We start from the raw sequence: 22,532 nt of genomic DNA on the forward strand, positions 1-22,532 counted from the left end.
ACATTCATTCTCAAATAAAAATTAGTTCCAGGTAGTTATGTACATACATTATTGAAAGTCAAAGACACCAACCTCTTGAAAAACTGGAGAAAATATTTTACGACCCCGGGGTTGGGGATGATCTTTAAAATAAGACCATGTAATGGAATCACAAATTAAATGATATGTATATTCACCTACATTAAAAAAAAAACGAGAACCACACTCAGAAATACATGATGGCAATACATGTTGTCATAAATATAACTGCAACAAATACCAGCTTTAAAAGGAACGCAAAAGCCCATTAGAATTATGGGGTATGTCAATTAAGAGGACAGGAGGATTGTATGGGATGGCCCCTGAGGAAGCCAAGGTTGGGCCAGGGGCACAGGTGTTTAATGGATGTTCTTTATGTGTAGCCTATATTAAATGTGTTCTGTGTAAGCATTTAGTACTTAACAACGCAGGCAGAACTGTAAATGTGCAGAGTGCCCTTCACTATGCAGAGAAGGTAAATATAAAACCTGCACATAGGCAACAATGGTTAAAATTCTAGCGATGACTTCACACCTTCCAAATCCAGGGACCTTAGAACAACTTCTTTCATTGTTCCCAGTAGGTTGGTCGAGTGCGGTAAAAGCCTTAAGTCCTAGTCACATGCCAGTTACATGGTTAGAGCAGCATCCACACTTGCTGTTTGAACAAGTGTGATCTCCTGGCTTTTGTAGCATTCGGCTGTAGTATTGATTTGTATTAATTCATTGCCTTGTAAGATAATAGCTGAATTCTTTCTATAAACAAAACATTGAGGTGTAATGTTGTAAAGAGAAGGGGCTTTATACAAACATAGTTCTATGATTATAGCTCTATGCTGTAATTATTTATACAGATTATACAATTATTTATACATGTTTATCCTCAATAATTAATCTATAGCAGTAGATATAGACAAATGCCTTGCTAGAAAGTGCCTTCAGCCGAGTCTGCAGCTTTTGGAGAGGAATGGCCATTGTGGGTAGTGAAGTGCTAGCATTGCACCAATGGGAAAGAGCAAGAAGCCTGGGAGAGATCTTTGCATACATCTGTGTTAAACATCAAACCGATTGCAGAGAACAGTCAGGGGCTGAGCATAGCAGGATGCAAGCATGGCAGAGCAGTGTGGATGGGAGAAGAGGTCAGTGGGATGGAAGGTGGAGGCAGGCATTGGAGAGTTATCCTCCATGGTGTTCACAACACTGATCTGTGCATCTTGAGTTCTTAAAAGGCTTGTAGCTTGAAACTTAATGATTAAAGCAATAGAGACCAAGACAAAGATGGAAGCATTTCTCTGAGAACTAAATATTGATACAGCTTCTTAGACCCACACATAAATAGAACATAAGATATCTCATAAGTATGTAATATCCTATGCAATTCACCTCATGAAGAGATTGAGTGGCAGGTGAAATGTTGTAAAATCCCCCATATTATGGCAAATAATTTATTTTATAGAATTAAACATGGCATCGTCTAAGCAAGTGTTGCAGTTTTTGCTGGAGAGAGGTGGCCACTATGGGGCATTTATGGGTATGCAGTATAGACGAGAAAAGAGAAGATTTTATTAGGCAAAAAAATTCAAGTACCAGTTGACAGAAGTGTCTGTGAAGGCTTTCAAGCTCCAGTTCCCTTGTTGATACAATGGGCTTTATACACACACTGCATTTACACACACACTTCCTAAGGTTATCATGAAGAGCAGATGACACCCTGTAATATGAAGGTCCTAGTGTACACAAAACATAGCACACATTCACACACAAGATATATGGTACATCATTAATATAATACCTATATATAAGTATTACACATGCATTCCTGTTTATTCATACATACAAATAACTTATTTATGGATTGTTTTGTCAATGAATTTGTTATGACAATAAGGCTAGAATAATGGCCTATTCAGTCAAATTGTAGAAAAACATAATTAAATGTTAAAATCAAACCTAGAAGTGCTGAAAACCAAGGAGAAAGACATTGCAAAAACCATCATAATAAAAATCACATTTTATTTGCTTCGAGGTAGAGGTAGTTTAAGTAGACACAGAAGATATAACAACAGTAAATAGATGAGTGTCCAAATGCATGAGATAACCAATCCTGAATAGGAGAGGAAAAATGTCCGGTGACATTACTGGATTGAAACACATCTTCAAGGGCATGATAATTAAAAAAAAAAAACAAACAACAACAAAACACTGAGGAAACAACATTTAATTCAATATAAATTTTTGTGTAGCATACATAGTAAATGAACAACAACAAAAAGTAGATTTTTTTCCATTCTAACTCCAGAAAACATATGAATAATTAGAAAGACAGTCAAAAAGCATGATTTGTGTGATTGAAATCCATTGACATTGCTTTCTGTTAATCAGGTATAAAATCTATAGTGATGATATTTTTATGTTTGTTTTGATAGGAATTATAATTTTGACGCATAACCTTGGTTTGTTTTACACATGTTCAGATTACTAACACGTAACTAGGAGAGGGTGCTTTGAAGCAAAAGTACAGAATGATGGAGAGTTTCAAGTGCTATTGGTAAACGTAACTTACATAATCTGATATGAGTATGACTCACCTTATCTCAGCATGGTCTTGGGATACTTACATTTTTAAGTTTGTCATGGGCCATAAGGGAGCAAAAAAGAAGTATAACAACATGTTTCCTGAAACACAGAATTTAATTATGAATAGTGACTATTTGTTTAGTAAAGATTGTGTATTATCTAAAGACAAGAGAAGAATGAGAGCAAAAGAGAAGGCTAAGATTGGGAAGAAAGAATGGAGGGGGAAGGATGGAGGGAGGGATGAATGGAGGGGGAAAGGATGGAGGGGAAAAGTATAGCCCAGCCTATACTTCCTGCCTGGCTACTGGCCAATCAATATTTTATTTATCAACCAATAAGAGAAACATATATACCGAAGAACATCCCCCATCAACTTAGGTAATTTCATGTTTAGACATAGACCTTATCCTCAAGATTTCTCTGGATTCAGATCTTCTAAAAATTAAAAAAAGCAAGCTTTTGAAAAACTGTGTGATCCCCAAAATTTCAGATGAGCCATCCTTAACCCATGGAATAAATTTTATGCTGAACTGTCCTGAGAAATGTGATCCTCAAAGAAAGCTACAGTCAGTGTCAAGAAGTGGCAATGGAGAAGTGACAGTACAGTGATGACTCTGTCCTTTGAACCCAGAAGAGCCATGAGAAACTGTGGACAACCAAATTGACAGTGGTTAATGAAATGGGTTGTGTATCTTTTGTCAATCTGCTACTGCCCCACACAGGTGTGAATCTGTTCATGCCACTCTGTGCTCTAGACCAAGTTGGTGACTTTCTGTGAGTCGTGAGGCAAGGTCACTTCAACTCTGCGAACAACGTTTGGTCTGTGATGAGAAATTGGAAGTGGGATAAGCTCACTTTTCCTTTTCTACTATGAAACTCCATGCTACTCTGCAATTTTTTTACTACCAAGTTTATCATTGGTTAATCACTTACTGTGCAAGAGTGAAGACCAGAGCTTTGGGTCCTCAGAACCTACAGGAATGGCAAGTTGGCATGGTAGCATGCCTGTAATTTTAGCCTTAGAATCTAAAGACAGGGGATTTGTCAGAGCAAACTGGCCAGGGAGACTACCCTTATTGCTGAACTCTGGGTTTGACTGCCTCGGTAAAGAAGGTGGAAGTGTGACAAGGGTGATTCCGGGTATCACCATGCATTCATGCATATCCCCAACATGTCTGTGTCCCCATCCGTGTATGCACACACATGCATGCACATAGAAAGGGGGTAAAAAGAAAATGTAAAGCACATTTAGAGATTTTTTTCTAATTTTTGAAGATGTTTTTATAAAATGGATGAGAAAGAACTTGAAAAATCTCGATAATTTCTGTTCAATCAAGGGAGATAAAATAAGACTTCCATCAGGTTTTTAATACATCTAAACATCACAGACCATTTTAATCTAGGGGAGGGGAGGGAAATGGCACCCTGTCCTTAAAACTTAGTATAAACAACAGGAATAGTGAAGCCAATACCCACAGCATTGTGTGGGTGTAATTGTTAACTGGCTTTTTGACTCAGGTGGGTTTAAGAAGCAATTTGAAAGAATTGAGAAGGGTAGTTTGACATGCCTAAGTGGGAAAACTGTTTGAGTGGAAGGGATGGATGAGAGAAGACAGAAGTCTTTATGTTTGGGGGTGGGGGAGATAGACACCCAAGTGTGGGAGGACAATGCAGTAAGATATCTCACAGGACATAAAAGTAACGACAGACAAGTAATTTGGGCACTGATGTGGGCAACTGGAATGACCAGACTAAAAGAGACTATGTCCTGTGGGTGGGATATGAAGTTGTCAGAAGAATAGCTGGAAGCATAGACCAAGGACAGAAGCAAAGGAGAATGAGTGGGACTCAGGGAAGCCTTTACCTAAAAGGACAGGAAGGGTCATAGACAGAACTCAGTTGGAAAGCATGAGCCTAGCATGGGCAAAGCCCTGGGTTCAATCCCCAGGGCTACCAAAAAATAAAAAATAAATAATAAACCCAAATAAAGAGAATATGCATAAGTGAGGGTTTTTTAATTTACAATGAATATATATGAATTGTATGCATTTATCATGCCTCAATAAAAAGCTGTATGTTGCAATAGATATGAAGTGAATGGATTGAAGCCCTCTGTCCACACTTAAAGAATGCATAAAACCTTTAGGGCATAGATTAACACTGTGGAAATAATTCAGATCAAACATCCAAGTATTATTGTAATGGAATAAAAAAGAATCAGGATCTAGCAAGAAATAAGGTTTTATCTTTTTATCCAATGCTATCAAGCACTCAAATGGTTAATAAACCTATTAAGTCTTTCAACTTCTTTTATGACAGAAATTACATAAGAAAGTGTGTGTGTGTGTGTGTGTGTGTGTGTGTGTGTGTGTGTGTGTGTGTGTGTGTGTGTGTGTGTTCATGTGATATATACTCATGTATGTGAATAGTTAGGTTTGGTGCATGTATGGGGGTCAGAGGATAGTGTGGTATTGTTCTCAGGTACCCTGCAGTTTATTTTAGACCATCTCTTTACTGGCTTAGGACTTCTTCAAATTGACTAGGCTAGCTGGACAGTGAGATCCAGGCATTTGCCTGACTCTCTGTCTTCTCTCCATCAGTGGAATGACAAACATGAGTTACCAAACTAGATTTTTACATGATTCTGGGGATCCAAACTTAGGTCTTAACACTTGGGAGGCAAATGCTTTACTAAGAGAACCATCTCCCTAGTCCAAGAAAACATTTCTTCATAAAAGTTGAAAGTATCTTTTCTCTTTCATGATACTCTTCATGGTTTACAATAGGGTTACAGTGTCACTAAACCTACTGACAGGGAACACACTATAATATGTCCTGGCTCCTTCATCTCTTCATACATATGCATATGCATATGCATATGCATATACATATACATATACATATACATATACATATACATATACATATACATATACATATATGTGTCATCATAGTTACCATGAGACAGAAGCTAAGTTCCAGTGACTTAAGCTAGTTACATCAGTGTATAATCAGCTGATGAGGTCAATAGATCTAGTGTAAGTCAAACATTTTGACTTCTTCCTTTTCTCTTCAGCTGTGTATTTACGAAAGAATCAATATGTAAACTAATATTTCTATGCCTAAGATTCTCTTTACTCCTTTTTTGTATGATATGAATTTATATAGAAGAGTTGGAACAGAAATTTAACTGAAATTCACTACAAATCATATCTCCCTTTACACTAGGAATCCAGGCTGCAGCCATGAGTAATTAGAGGCAAATTCTCTGCCTTAACTCATGAGTTAGCATATTTTCCTATGACTTCAACTTTTCTCTTTTTGGTGTATGTGTGTTTTTTTAAAATTTAGCCTGTAATTCAGCCTCTTCCAGTTGATGGGTTTTTGGTGCTCTATGTGATGATTAGGAAGCCCTGCAAGCAGGAACAGAACACTGCAGGTAGTAGACTGGCTAGACCACCCAGTGGTCAGGCAATAAACAGAAGATATCAACTCATTGTCCTATGAACAATACTGTAAGGGGTTTGACAAAGACTGGCTGAAACCCTTTGCCTTTAAATGAGATCATAAAAGATAACCACAGGAGCCTGGTTAAGATGGCATAAACAGATTCCTTTGGGAAGAACAAGGAAATGTGAATTGGGAGAAACAAGGGAAAAGAGGTGACTAACTCAGCTGAGAGAGAAATCAAAGAACCAAAGCCAGTTTTTAAAGTGAAACATTAAGTTCAAGTAACTATACAAAATTGGAAGCAAATTTCTGAAAATTAATTTTTAACTTATTTGAACTACTGCTTTATTATTCTTTATTAATTTTAAACCTTAGAAAAAATTCTTAATTTATAACTGCCAAGGGAGTAACTTTTTCCCATAATATTTGCTGATTATAATGGATATGACTCCATTTTAAAACAAAATTTTGGTTGTTTGGGGGTTTTTGTGTGTGAATATTTGTTAGATTTTTCTGGACTCAATTATTTCCTGAATTTTTGACTATCAAAGGTGTATTTGGAAATAAAGTATTTTAGTACATTTTATCTATTATTTAAAATGCCCATTAAAAGATGAAAAACTGGTTTGACTTTTTTTACCCTTTGGTTTTGAAATTAGTGGTAGCTTAAGTCTTTGTGGAGTTTGGATTTTGTTTTCAGAAATAAATATGCTCAAATAAATAAGTTTTTTCTCTGATACATTGACTAGACACAATTAAAACAATGATCTGTGTCCAGATTGCCATTAACTAGGTAAAGTTTCTTCTTTCTGCCAGGTTTTCTGTCTAGCCAGTTGGCCAGAAGCAATCTTTGACCCTGTTTCTTTAATGATTTGTTCTCCTCAATCTAGCAAATGCTCTATAAGACAGTGAGCATCATGCCTGGCATGTGATAGGCACTTATAATAGATTTAGACTCCAGAGGATTATTCCATTTTAGATCATGGGTCACCTCCAGGGCATTCTTTTTCTGACTCCTCCTTGTTGTATTGTTCTGTCCCTACCTGACTTGTTTTAGCTCCATTCACTGTATACCAACAAAACTGCTTGTTCCTGAATTGCTTTGCCATGTTATGTAGGCAAAATCCTTGTAGGACTTTAATGTTTATGTGTTTCCTTTCCCAAAGTGTAATTATAACTCCCTGAATTCAGAGGCCATGCTAATTCCTGTTGGTTGTTAAGGCTTTCCATGTGCCAGGCATTAGACAAGTGCTAGCCAGTCCACAAGATTACACAATAGTGATGCTTCCATATTTTGTTGGGTTATGTAGAAAAGTTTGTCATCATCTGTAGCTTTTATTGCATTTCAGTCACTTTCCCCTCTGTGTTGAATGACTTCTTTTTATATTACTTCACTATTATGTGGAAAATGACTACATTAGTAACATTTCTAAATTATTATTTGTCCAAAGCTGTTGGCTCATTACTCACACTCACATACAATATCCATTTGTTTGCAAGCAAAAAACTGCCAAGTGAAGATGTTACTGATGATATATAATTTGTAAATAATATATTTGCTTTTACAGTGGCAATATATTGCTATAGGCATTAGAAACTGTTTTGTTTGTTTTTTGTTTCACCTAGCTTGTTTGACCTGGTTTCATGTGAATTAGTTTGTATAAGTGTGTGTATGTGTGTTCAAATGTGTGTGGAAACACACATGGGTACAGGTATGTATGTATGTATGTATGTATGATCATGTGTATTTGGAGGTTGGAAGACACTAAGTGTCTTCCTCTATTGTTCTCCAACTTGTATATTAATGGATGCAGGGTCTCTGTCTTAAACCTAGAGCTCACTAGTTCAGCTGCTTTAGCTAGCTAGCTTGTCCTAGGGAACCCCTGTTTCACCTTCAGGTCTCTAGAATCGTGTGTGGGCTGCCACTTCTGTCTGTGCTGCCAATAAAAACTTCAGTCCTCAGCCTTGCATAGCGAGGACTTTATCTGGGGAGTCATCTTTTCTGTGCAGTTTGAATCTTTGTACAGAGTTTCTTAAACTTCTTCCTTTCCATCTTTCCACTCTGTCACTAACAGTGGTGTTCTTTATACTGCCAATTATTCAGTTTTTAAAAATAGAGGTTGGAATTCCTAATGGTCACAAAATCTAAATTTTGTGTTTTACATGAAAGAAATGTTAACATACTGCTCAAGTCCACCTTTGGAGCCCACCTCCGATAAGAATCTTTGTGTGCCTATTAGTATCCTTTCATTGCATGCCCATAATAATCTGTCAACTCAAAGATCAGCAAAGACAGTTACTGTTGAGTGCTGGCTTGCTACACAGTAGGCATAGTGCTAAGCATGCTTATATGATTCTCATTTCACATATAACTCTTAAGATGTAAGCTTTATTATTTTTAATTTACAGTGTAGTTAGCTAAGACTCATGATCATTAAACGACATCACTCAGCTGAATGATGAAGCCACTAAATAGCAACTAATTGTAGGAAGAACATTCTAGAGTGTCTTTCCTACTAACATTGCTGGATATAATTGGGCTGAGTATATGTTAGCATCACTGTAGAACATCCTTTTGTCATGGTTCTAACAGCATTTCAGACTGCCCTTTCCATGATTGAGATTGGTGAAATACAGGAAGCTGAGGTCTGTAAGACAGGAGAAATGGTATTGCTCCAAACATCGATGCTGATATAATAGAAACAGGGGAAGCCAGGTAGATATAGTCAAGTGCCAAACTCCTTCATCCTTAAGGCATAGAAACCAGATATGACATTAAGTCTGGAGACAAGGGCCTGTGGGTATGCAGGACTGCTGGGTTCTTTTGCAGTAGGAGTTTAAATTAAGGTTCTATAGTATAAGACAAAGCCAGATACGCTGCTTATTCATTTATCTATTTTTAAGTTTTTTGGTTTTTTTTATAAAAGGGCATGGCTATATAATCCAGGCTGGCTTTATTTATTTGTTGACATTTATTTTATGTGTATGGTTGTTAGAGCAGAATGCATGTATAAGTGTCATTGGGACAAGAAGAGGGCATCAGATCCCAAGGGACTAGAGCTAAGATCATTGTTCGCCACTGTGTCGGTGCTGAGAATTGAACCTGGGTCCTCTGGAAGAGTAGCCAATGCTTTTAACTATTGAGCCATCTCTCCACCCCCTGGATTTGAACTCCTGATCCATCTGCCTTTGCCTTCTGAGTAGGGAGATTGTAGTATGTGCCACCATGCTTAGCTTTTAGCACTGCTTTTTAAAGCAGTACCAGGGGTGGGGAGCTCTGGTGTAGTCAGTGATAGAGTACTTACTTTGCATGCATGCATGTGGCTCTGAGTTCAGGCCCATATAAGCCAGACAGGCAGGCAGATGTGCACAAATAGATAAATGAACAATAAACAAATAAACAGAGCAGGGATGGGATAGATTTCCTTCTCTTGTCAAGAAACTAGAAAATAAATTACCATTGTTGATCACCACTTAGTGCTTGGGTTTTTCAGCCAGAGAGTTAAAAGGCACAGGAAGAGAGACAGGTTTCTGACTTGCAATTGAATGTGTTGTGTGGAGGGCAGGTGCACAGGAAATGCCCCTCTGTGAGGCTCAGGTCCAGCAGCCTGGCATGACCTCAGAGAGATAATAACCAAAAGGCATTCACTCCAAGTGGGCTTCAAATCAAGACTTCAAAATATGTGAATGAGTCTTACACTGACAAAAAAAAAGAAAAGAAAAAAAAGAAAGAAAAACCACCAAAAGGAACAAAAATGAGATGGTAAGTTTGATAGTTTCGAAAATTAAGAATAATTTCCACTAAGAAGAGTGGCAAATTTTTAAACAAATCTAAGCCCAGGGGATATACACTGAAAGACAGGAGTATTTGAATATTTAAAATTATCAGCTAAAGCTGGTCATTGAATTGATGCATGGGTAGAGATGATAAACTAGACCAGACAGCCCTGTAAACCAGTAGTTTACACGAGGGCAGGATTACCTGCATCAGAACTCATATGTTCAGACCAATTTCTAAACACATGTGTGCAAGGGCAGTTGATACAAAAGAGGAGGATGAGAAGGTCCAGAGTTGGTCTCATGAAAGGTTCTGGAAAAAAGTGAGTGGAGACCCAGTAACTGCGATAATATAACCAGAAGAAAACTGGGGAATTAAAGACATTTGTGAGGTCTCAGATTAAAACTGTTCTTTTAGTATTGAAATAAATAAAGTTGCAATTCTGTGTTAAAACTACAGAATACTGAGAGAAAATGGAAAATCCTTCGATAGACTCTGGGAATTTGGAACCTGTTCTACACTGCAAGTCTTAGAGAAGGGTCTGTGACCACTGGGTACCTGGGACCAAGGTAGCAGAAATAGGTCCCTTCCTAATTATGAGCTGTTTTCCCATCGTCCCTGATACTATCAAAACCAGCACGTTCCACAGTAAAGAGAGCCTGCTTCTAAAATGGGATTTCAGATTTACCTACAGAAGCCATGTTAAAATGTAGGGGGAAGGAACTGGGTAAGAAAATATACAAATGAGCCACTTCATGTCTATACATGTGATGTGACTCTCCTGACATAAAGATCACTGCCCATTTCCTATCATACCATCCTCATTCATTAGCCCCTAGTAACATCTAGTAACCAACGGTGACCACACTTCCCCAATTGCTCAAATACCTTTACTGGCTTCTTCATCCCCCAAGTCAGACCTCTTAAGTTACATTTAGTTGAGAAATCTTTCTGAATCACCAGGGAACAGTCACCACTCCTCTCCTGTGACCTGGATGTTTTAAAGGTAATAGTTCAGTTCTCCAAAAGAATATTCTGGGTCATGTTAAGTCTCCATCCCCATAACCCCCGCAGCCCTCATGACCATGTTTACTCTTATGTCTTTGTATTTACTAATAACTAGATTGTTAGCCCTAAAGGTTTTATTAGATTCAGTTTAGTATTTCAGGTAAGATTCTTTGAACCTTTCTCTACTAAGTGGTCAGCACCTACTAATGTCTATCCAAATCCCTGCAAGGTGGTGGCTTTCTAATTTTAACATATTTTTTTTTAGTCTTTCTTTTTGTTTATTGTTTTCTTGCCTAGACTCTCCCATCATCAAGTTAGCATGAACCAAATTCCCTCCTGGAAAAGCCTAGTGTTTCTGATCCTTTGATTGCCATTGGTCAGAAAAAGAAATTTACATCACACACCTGTAGTATAATAACTGGAAGGTTGAGGAGGAGAATGCCAACTTCAAAGTCAGCCTGAGATGTACAGTGAGGCTCTGTTTCACAATAATTAAAAAGGAAGGAAGGGAGGTCAGGAAAGAGGGACATCATAGTTAGAGATGTAGCTAATTGTCATGCTGGCAAGTGATACTGGTTTTGGTCTTTGAGAGTGGTTATGGAGTCAGTGATTTTTTTAAATGTGGTTATTATATTACTTTAAGAAAATCAAAGCAATCTATAGATATAAAACATAATTTTTAAAAATTCACAATTTTTATTTAATTTGTTAAGATAAATGAAGTCTAAAAGTAATGGGGCAGAAATCAAATAGAGGGTGATAGGGTTAATCAGAAAAGGAATTTTTATACTATACGTTATTAGAGATCTTTAATCATTTCTTTTTTTTTACTTATGAGATGCTCTTTTCTAAAAGTCTCTGAGTGTCTTAACCAGAGTATAGCTGAAAACAAAAATGTCAAAGAGGCACGTTTAAATTGTTCTCAAAATCAATCAAAAATAATGAGGTGCTAGGAAAAAGTTGTATCCTTGATAATTACATCTATCAGTATCAGAAAACAAAAGAGAACAATCAGGAAATGACAATCCCACTCCCAAGTAGCACATTTAAAAAGGCTAATGAAAAAAAAAGTCTCTTTTAAAAATGGTACTAAATTAGCATTTCAAGTAAATTGACAACCTAAGCGTTGATCAAGGCCAATCTGGGGCCCAAACAATGGAGGTTCTGTTTCTGCTTCACCTGCTTTTAAGAGGAATTATCTATCTCACTTGACTTTTTTTGTTGTTGTCTTTATATAAATGGAAGCAATTGTCCTAAGGGAGGTGGCAGGTCCTTTTGCACTCTGCAGCACCAGGTCACCCCTCAGGCATCTGGCTTCTTCACTTGGGGTTCTGTTTATTAGAGCAACGGGAGGGAGATAACAGTATTGGGAAGTCAGTCACCAGTCTGTTGTGAGGGGTCCCTGTTCTCAGACTGAAAAGGGGGTTAATGTAACTGTCTATTAGACAAGGGATTCATCCTGCTCTTTATAGCCACAGCCTAGGGTTGGGAGCAATGCTTGAAAGCAGACGAGGGTGGATTGGGGCCTAGAATTAGGGTGAATCCCTGGTAATCTCAGCTCTGCAGAGCTCTCCAAGGAACAGGTTCAGTTTAGATCTCTTTACTTAGAGGGTGTTACCCAGGGGCGCTGGGCTTTCAGATATTTTGTGAAGAACCTCCTGTAATGAAGAGTTTTACAGGCCATTTATTAAATTTACTATTTTAAAGACTGGAAGGTGAAAATGAATTGTATATCATGGTTTTCACTGAGCCACTCTTAGCACGCCCCCATTTGTGTATCATGGTTTTGTTTTGAGAGAACCTGGGGAGAATTCTGGGATGGTACTCAAGTCATGGTGCCTTGCTGTACATGTCTATCTGGCTGTATATTTTGATATTTGTGGCTAAGAACATGGCCATGTTGATATAAAACAGGGGAAAACATTTTAGACACTGTGAGATGGGGAGAATTAGCTCTGCGAATTATCAATAGTGACAAAAGCATTTTCTTTCAATGAGAGGAAACTTACAGGGGTCTTTAAATATGTCAGTTCATTTTGAAGATAGTCATAAGCACTGGCATTTTATTACCTTGGCTTTTCAACTGATTTTATCCTTTATTAGTGGAGGAGAAGGAAAAAAAACGCCCTGAGTACATTCCAGCAACACACTCATCAGTCATCATTTTTGGAGACAGTTTCCGACATATTCTGTGTTTTACTGTGCTAACAAGAGAAAAGACTAGCCATTAAGTTTATGTTTCTTTGTTTTACAACAAGGTCACATATCAGGAATGATGCTTGAAGTATGCTAATAAACAATATATAATGTAGGCCATCTGGGAGTGAGAAATATTTTCTAACTAGTTCTAAAGGGAAATATTGTTACAAAAGGGACGAATGTTATTTACACAGCACATGTTGCTCTATACGTCACCATCAAAGGGTCTTGTGAACACAGCTCTGCGCAGTAAATCTTTCTCCTTGATTGTCAGGGTGTTTGAAGCCCTGGGTAGATTAAGATTCAGTACATTCAGTCCACTGTATTCTAATGTGCAGCGACCTTTGGATTATTTAGACACCTGCATTGGAGACATGCCTGAGTTTTCATGGTTTGCTGGGTATAATGCCCATTGTTATAGAAGAAAATGCTACGTGAATTATAACTATTAGGAAAAGTCAACATTTGTGGCATTTATCCTTTTTTAATACCAAGTGAAACTATGCTACTTTCATGCTTAACTTTATTTTTTATCGCCTAAACAAGTTGAAATTTTCAAAATGCATTATAATTTGTGGCTCATTAATTTATGACTCATATTTCCTGTTAATACCACTAGTAGAACATGTTACATGAATGCTCGTGAAAGGTTAATCTCATGGGAATGATTACAACAAACATCATGTATGCAGTTTTACAGGTATAATTCTCTCACATTTGAGAGATTTCATAGTTACTTAATCCATTGTAGAAGATTTCTTTTTTTCCAAGTGATTTTTAGTTGTCAATGGTCTTTGATTGCAAAGGATATGATGGTTCATTCTGTACAACAGAACCAATTCTTTAATTGGTGGAGCCTCCTGGTTTGCCCTGAAACTCAACCATAAAAACCAAAGTCACGAGGCCTGCTTTTATCAGGCTGTCTCATTGAAATTTAAGGTATTTTCTTTCTCTTCCTGCTTCTGTGTCACGGTGGCATCAGGCCCATCTTTCTCCTTTCTCTGATGTTCAGTTTTGTGTGTGCCCTAAAAATTATCATAAATACCCTGCTCCATCTACTTCACTGGACTGGGCTGTTTATTCCAATACAATTTCCTTAGAAGAGAAAGTACATATTTAAATGAAAGGAACTAGATAGACTCTCACAAGCATTACCTGCCTTTCAGTCTTTGGATAAAAATACCATTTAAAAAGAATAATATTTATTGTATGTGTGTGAGTGTTTGGCTGCATGTATGTCTGTGCACAGCATTGTTCACAGGTACTGATAGAGTCCAGAAGGTGGTCAATCCCCTGGAGCTAGAGTGACAGACCATTGTGAGCATCCATATGGGTGCTGGGAACCCAACCTGGGTCCACTGAAAGAGCCACAAGTTCTCTTATCTCCCAAGCTGTATCTCTAGATTCATTGTCTAAAATGCTATGAACCTTAATTTTCTAGTCATTTTACTTCCTCCTTTCTGGGAGCAACAAATACCATGACTTTGGTCAGAATTAAAATATCTGGTTCTCAACAATGTTGTTTTTTGTAACAGAGCATGTGTTATGGGTATTTTTAATACTAGTTTCTATTTTTGAGCTTAAGAGCACTTATATTATTTTATGTTATTTCATAATGTGGTGCTTTTGTTTATCATACATGGATCAAGCTGTGGAGTGGCTGTCAACTCTGTCTTGTTAAGAAGCTCCTGGTGTTTGTCTGAGAAATCCACAGAATGTTAATGAGCCACACAGATAAAACTAGTATCTTGGAAGGAGCGCTCTGTGGTCAGGGATTTTGTCTCTGGGTTTTGTTTATTTTGAGTGGGAGCAGTTGGACCCTCGTGTCTAAGTAACCCTGTTTATGCTTGTTTTCTCAGAAGAAGACTTACCAATGCATCAAATGTCAGATGGTTTTCTACAACGAGTGGGATATCCAGGTTCATGTGGCAAATCACATGATTGGTAAGTGATCTTGGCCTCTTATTACTGATCTGATTTTCTTGTATGCGTGTAAATCAGCACCTATGTAATTAAATTGAGTTAAAGATGAATTAATTGTTCCACCATCAATAGATTACCTAGGCATGATTGATTTTTTTTGTTCCTCTTATTAGACCTGGTAAGGCATTAGCATGTTTTATTTTCTTAGAGGGCTAGTTTAGACTTCTGCAGAGGATAATCTATGTTCTGCCAGTCAAAGCACAGGTGATTAACAAATTAAACTTCTAATCATTTTTGCATTATTGAAAACTAACAGGAATGGTTAATGAACTGGATGTTAGCTTTCCATAGAGTTTTAGACAGGTTTTAATTTCAGAAGTTATTATGATAATGGCACTGCTGTGTGTTGCTTAAGCATCTTTGTATCAAAATCCAAAGTGGTGAGTTTTTGTGATGGGGAAACATAAATAATTTAAATTGCCATAAAATAGTTTTATAAGTATGGTTTCAACAGCCTGGAAATTATCATGATCATAAAGATCATGTAAAGAATTCAGTAATCTTTTTTTATTCCCCACCAAATTTTCCATAGATCTTTATAAAAGTGGTTAGGGAAAAGATGTCTGAATTTACTCCAGACCAATGATTTTAGGGTATTGCATTTATTAGATAGGCTAGAACTAAAACAACATTTTTTTACTTACTCATATTGTCCCATTATCCATTAATTCCTCAGGGATTAGTGCCTGTTTTTTAATTTGATAAGCACTTAGTAATAACACTAAGAGTTTTACCAGCCAATTAAACTTTATCAAGCACATCTTTTGCTACTAGAAAATGACGATTGCTATTATTTTGTGCTATTTTTGTTACTCCTTTGTATTTTTATGCCATGAGAGTTTTTTTTTTTAATTTCATACTTACTTCATGGTGTTTTATCAATACATAAATAACTATGTATAGTATTTTAAGTCCAGTTAACCTGACATTCAGCTAATAAGAAACTTTATAAGATAGGAAGGAAAATTCAACACTTTAGACACAGAATTTGTTTCTAGGGAGCGAATTTGTATTATACAGCCAAGGAACAATGCTCTAAGAATGTACATTTTAGGGTTACTCCAACTGTCACCCCAGCTCATAAAAATTACAGTAGCAGAACTTCACTAGTCTCAACTAGTGAAGATAATTCAGAAACACATTGGAAAATTGATTAATAGCTTTTCAATAGCCTTAGCTTTTTTAAAAAAATTTCAAATGATAAGACTTTATAGATGATCATTACTGATTAAGAAAAACTAAGTTATTAACTGGAAACTGGGACATACACATGACAGTTGATATATTGATCATTTTGTCTCTTTGTTTTCCACATTAAGTATGAAGATTATTAGTGATTTCTTATGCATTAAAATAATATATTCTTCACCATGGCAGAGTAGTATTAAGAGGTCTTCTTAAGCCTGCAGAAGATAAGCACAGCATGGAAGGGATTCACTGACTGTTCCTTGCAAATTGCTTCCTGTTCAGACTATGAAAAAATACTCCATGTGAACTTCTAAAATTGCTTTTTTTCTTTTTAAGAGAAAGGAGTAGGAAAAAAAGGAATGATTCCTGCCAAATGATAACTGTCCATATTTACCCATCCCTGTGTTTCTTCAGTGTTGCTTGATGGTCATAGTCCCTGATTTTCCTCATTATACAGGTTTTGAAAGCCTTGAGCTTCAAATTTTCTAGCTACAGAATATGTAGTGGGTCCTGTTTCTATCCAGACCCCTTCAATATAAAGTTAATTTCTGGGTTTCTAATTTATCCACCATGCCAAGGAGCACATAGGATGAGCACCTAGGACATATGTCAACCACAGTGTTAATGTCTTTTCCACAAGTAGGATCTGAATTGAATATAGAGTGTTAAGAGACCTTTTTGGCTCTCCAATTTCACTATCATTTTGTCTGTGTCATCAGCTTGCCTTGGCTCCTTTTTTTTTTTTTTTCAATTGCTCTATATGCTTCTCTTTGTATTTGTCTTACATTCCTTGAATTGTTAGTGCTTTTCCTAGTCTTTCCCCTCCCTGTAATAGTAGATTAATATGACATTCACCTCCCCTTGGGATCAGAGCATTTAACAATTCACCTTCTATCAGAGAAGCAAATCCCTTTCCTTTTCACAGAGGGCCTGATTATTTAATATTCAGGCTATTTTTTAATAATAAAATATGTGATTCGCTTGCACTCGAGGCCTAAACAAATGAATAGCATCCACTTAATTGCTCTGTCTGTTGACCAGGCATCCAAGTTCTTAAACTCCATTCTCCCTGTTAATATCTAGAGAGAGAATGTGAAACAGGAGGGAGTTTCAAGGCTAAGATGCCCCTTTTTAAAATCCCAGTGTGATACTTAGTCTTTCAAATGAGGCAGGCAGCATTATTTTGTTGGCTAAAATACCTCCATTGAGGTTAGATATTTTTAGATTGTGTATCTCTGTATTTTTTATCTAATAAAAAAATAATCTGAACTAGACATTTAGTAGGGGAAGAGGGATTAGGGACTGTCTAAAAGCCTCTTACTTGGTTAAGAGGGTGGATAGTGTTTTTGCAGATTTCATTTTACAATCAGTCTAGAGGAAGAACCCTGATAGAAAACAAGGCCTGCAGATGCCCCAGTCAGCTGTGACTTGAAAGTCCCTCTATAGCCAAGCTTTTTATGAGGAGCACATGTGTGTTTTTAAGCAACGTCCGAGTAACTTCTTTCTGGATGTGCTGATTTCATGCTGTTGATGAGGGACATTTGCAAAAGCAAATCCAAAGATGTTTCTACCACCTATGTAAGGGAGGCACCCTTAAGTGCTGTTTGCAGCTAGGTGTGGCCATGTGATATCAACTGCAGGAGTAATTACTTAATAAAATGAGCCAGGGACTTGGCATATGCCTGTTAAGGAAAAAATAAAATCTTTCCTGATTACACATTTTGACACAGCTTTGTGCATATATATTTATCAGTAATACTTGGGGATTTTTCGTCTTTATATACACACACTCAAAGAGTGAAGGGGAGGTTGAGGGGAGCAAGTGAACTACAAAATATTTTAACAGCTTTCCTAGGGAAAAGGTTAATGTCTGTGTAGATGAGAATTTTTTTGTCTTCCTTTGTTCTCTTCACATGGCCTTTGTTCATTTTTGGCCATACTTTTAGAATCGCAAAAGAAGCCATTTTGCATCATGACTTTTAATGTATATCCATCCTTCTCTGTCTATCGAGTAGTAAAGATTTATTGTTATTTTCCTCTGTGAGATTCCTGGTTACTATGATTTGGTCCATATTAACAACAAAGAGACGGAACCGGGAAATCTAGATGTATTTAACCCAGTGAGGGGATTGCCTCATATAAAATTATGAGGCTCAATTGTAGTAGAGTAAGGCTGCAAGTGCTCAGAATAAAGGGCTGCTAGGCAAGGGGTGGTGTAAAGAGATGGCATTGCCAAGAGCTGTTTATGGGGAGCTTAATTTTTTCACTCTGATAATTCTTGACCAATAATTACCAGCCTCTAATTATCTATTTTAGTTAGAAAGAAATTTCATTCACTATGGAGGTTGGCATTGCAGCGAGCGCATAAATCCCTAAAGAGATGAATGTGTTCCAAACAGCTACAAACAACTGTCTCATGAAACACAGTGAGCAAATTGTGAGTGGCTGGTGATAGGCAACCAGCAGTATGCTCACCATGAAGGGCCAGTCAGCTTGACAAAGAAATGACCAAAGGGGAGAAAGACCATTATCCTTAATATGGATTGCTGCAGTCCTGGACTTCGGAGAGAGAGAAGTAGTCAGGATATAGTTGTGGCCATGTCCAACCCTCCCTTTTAGAGTTTGTGGATAGACTATGAATGGAGTAGGTACAGATCATTTACTTATGAATTGCTTTGAAAGAGCTACTTAAAAGTAGATTTTGTTTTATATCATTTATCTTGTCATATTTGTATAAGATTGTGTTGTAATGATTGCATGTAAGGAATCGGAATACCCCATTTTGTGAAAAAAAATGGAAAAATTCAGACATAACAGTGAGTATTCTTGACAAGTCAAGGATGATGCTAGCTAACATTTTGGAAAGAAAATATATTTTTATCTTAGAAAAGTAAAAGTGGGATTTGGCATCGTAAACAATAGCTAGCCGGAAAAGAGCAATGCAAAGATACTTTTTATCTAGGTCTCTAATACTAAGTGTCTTATGGATAGTTATTTTTAAGATTGTGGGGAGACTTAATGCTTGTGCTATGCATGCAGGAATGTGTGTGCCCCACATGGTATGAAGCATGTGCTATGTATCACTAATGTCAAAAATGCATAAATCTGTTTAGTAGAATCAGTGAAATTTTAGTCTCTTCTTATAGTGAGTGACATTGATATGTCTTACAATGTTGTGATGCCCAAGGTGACAAAGGGCATGCCTTCCCTCTCTTTTCTTCCTTAGATAGACTGCAGTCTGACTAATCATAAAGTCTGGTGCAGTGTTTGGGCTATCTCTGAAGCATTTCAACTTGAGAACTCTTCCTTTAAAATAGACAAAACCTAAAACAATGGGTTCTAGAGTAGTGCTAGACTTTCCTTGACTTTGAGAGAAATAGCCAGAAATCTTTATTTCTGCATAAGAAGTCAAAAGGCTATAATTTACTTTAACCTCTCTGCTTGCATTGGCAGTTGTAAAAATAATGAATAAAATTGAATTTGTCATAATGTCTGTAGGTATGCATATATGTGGTGTGTGTGTGTGTGTGTGTGTGTGTGTGTGTGTGTGTGTGTGTGTGTATGAGTGTGTGCGCGCATATGCATGGGAGAGACCACCCACCCATATTATCTTAAGGAATTATTATTAATATCCTTTAGACCCATGATTTACATTCACTCTAAAGGAATAAAGGAGACTATTGAAGTTAAAAAAATCTTCATTTGGTTACCTAAAAACTCAGGGAAATAAGGAATCATCCATTTGATGTTGTATATGAAGAAATACTGGCTTATTTCATCAAGAGCTGGATTAAAAAAGATGAAATCTGGGCAGTTTAATGGTAAGAGAAAGCTACCCTCATGTGGGCAATGCTGGCTTATTTGAAAAGCCCATAAAGGGTTTCTGCATGGGCCATACAAAAGGGGTACTTTCTCTTTAATAGCCATCTGTACAGGAGAGATGAGAAGTGGGCCAGGTCATCTCTCCTCAGCTGTCACGATATTACCGTAGGTAATGGAGCAAGCTCAGCGTTCTGCTGGGTGTTGTTTTTCATAGATGTTCATCGATTTACACAGATAATTCTATTTATTTCTTAGAGTTGGTCCAAGTGAGCCAGGCAGAATAACAAACACCAAAGCATTTCAGATGACTTTATCTTTGTTTGTAACGTTAACTTTTGTCTAAAAAAATGGTGTCATACCTACTGTGCAGATGGCTGCATGATCTGTAAACCAGCCAAAACATTTAAACCAATGTGTGATCTGGGGACAGATTAAATAAAGGAGAAAGTGGAGTGTGGGCCACAAATTCTAATAATCAGATAATTTTAAGTTGTGTGCAGTGTTGAGCCACAGCCACAGTGATAGCTGGGAGAGCTTGCCAATGACAGCAAGGTGCCGTATAGATCTCAGGATGGAGTCTGTGGCCTGGTAGGCCCCAGTTTGAGAGCCACACATTTGCTGTACAGCTGGTAGCTCTGTATGGGGACATCAGATAAAACTTATGTAAAATGAAGTGTTATTGCTTAGTTTGAAATTATTCAGAGAGGGGATTTGCAGACAGTAACTGAAAACAGAATTCATGATACCAATGAAGCGGACTGTAAATATGAAGAGGCTGTAATTAGCTGTGCAATTTAACAAAAATTCAAGATGTATTCAGAAAGGATGTCCACCAGCATAAATACAATATTGCTACACTGTTTGCCAAGAGCAAAGGGCTGTGGGAACTTACCAAACCTTGTCTTTCACCAGCCTTCCCAAAAGCAAGGTCATTTAAAAAAAAAAAAAAAAGAAGAACTTTTTGGAATAAGGCAGCATCTTCCAGAGTTCACAGAGTTGCTTGCAGTCTTGGTTTTCAAGAGATTCAGGCCGACAATCTTTTGGTGTGTGGGTCCTGCTCAGTGCTATTTAAAGACAGATCATGATCCTTGTGTGTATTAGCAGCCTTGGCTTACAAGAGTAAAACCTCACACCATTCAGTGTGTTTCTGACTTACTAGCTCCAAAGAAAGCCTGTTAGACTTTCCTTATGTTAATTTTCTCTAGCATTTGTTTGCCTGAGCCTGTAAACAGACCCACAATTCAGTTTCCTGTCACCTTTTAGAACATGCTGCCCTTTACAGAGCCATAGGAGAGCCTAGCTCTCGGGCAGAATGGCTGCCAGCCTGGCCTCCTGGGTTCTACAGAGGGTATAGCCAGTGTCACGTGGCTGTGCTTTTGCGTCCCATTTTATCCTCGCCCTTGACTTCCGAAGTCTATGCCACATGAAATTTGCAGAACATTCCTGAACGGAGGGCACGAAACTCATCAGTAATAAATAAAAAGTGGTCCCTACACAGTTGGATACAAGCACACCCACACAATTGAACCCACACACATGCGTGTTCATATGCACACCACACATATGCATCCTGACCTATTTCCACAGGATCCGATCTCACCCAGCCAGAGAAAAGGTCTCTGATGACCCATTTCTATAGGTTATTTCTTAGTTGCAGGGCCGTTAATAGCAATAAACAGAGGAGGGGAGAGCCAATATGGAGAGTGGGTGTCGAACTTCAGCTGCTCATATTGTTGCATTTGGAGGGCTGATGGGGTTTCATAGGTCACCTTTAGAATTATGCCTATGACAGCAGTAGCTACCTGCCAAGATTGCAAGGTATCTCACAGCTCTCAGGATGGCGCCTGTGGCCCGGTCGGCCTCAGTTGGAGGGTGCACATTTGCTGTACAGCTGGCTGCACCGTATGGGGCAGCCGTGTGGGCTGTTCGGGAGCTGGAAAGGAGACAAGCACGAAATTTCTTCTAACCCCAACTCTGTTTTTCTGTACTGTTGGCTGCTTCTCAGATCCCTGACAAAAAAACCAATCAGGCACCCTTTAATCCGCCTGTGATTACCACTGGTATAAAAAGAGAAGCATAATGAGGAAAAATGCCTCGTTTTGTTGCCTTCAAAAGCCAACAAATTGGAGTTAACTTGACAGGAAGTGGCTTAATAATTAGATTATTTATTTATTCCTGACACATATCCCCCTGTTACTGGTCTCAGGAGACCCTGTAGATGCTACGATTTTCAAGCTGCCATTACTTCGCTGTCTTCTGCGAACAAAGAAGCTACTGTCTATCAGTCAATTAAATGCACTCTTTAAGCAGAGGCTGCGAAGTCCTCAATGGAGAGAGCCCAGGGACATTGTGGATGATGATTCCTTTCTCTGTACTGTACATCACTCTCTCAACTATGGTCCCCACAGAGATGGAACAAAGTCATGCATTAAAATATCACTTGTTGATTTGTTTGCTAATGAAGAGCCATTGGACTGTTTGTGTATTTCTGTGGCAAAATTGTTGATAAA

At 37.7% G+C, this 22,532-nt stretch overlaps 1 protein-coding gene across 1 annotated transcript in view; it reads left to right on the forward strand.

The window, feature by feature from the left end:
- Znf521 (zinc finger protein 521) overlaps window positions 1-22,532 on the forward strand; it is a 221,284-nt gene that overhangs the window by 104,202 nt on the left and 94,550 nt on the right. Inside the window, exon 3 of the mRNA XM_035438745.1 lies at window positions 14,889-14,973. Within this exon, the coding sequence (XP_035294636.1) occupies window positions 14,889-14,973 (85 nt within the window). The remainder of the gene's footprint in view (window positions 1-14,888; window positions 14,974-22,532) is intronic.

This window comes from Cricetulus griseus, chromosome 2, assembly GCF_003668045.3.
Source record: "Cricetulus griseus strain 17A/GY chromosome 2, alternate assembly CriGri-PICRH-1.0, whole genome shotgun sequence".
Taxonomy (NCBI): domain Eukaryota; kingdom Metazoa; phylum Chordata; class Mammalia; order Rodentia; family Cricetidae; genus Cricetulus; species Cricetulus griseus.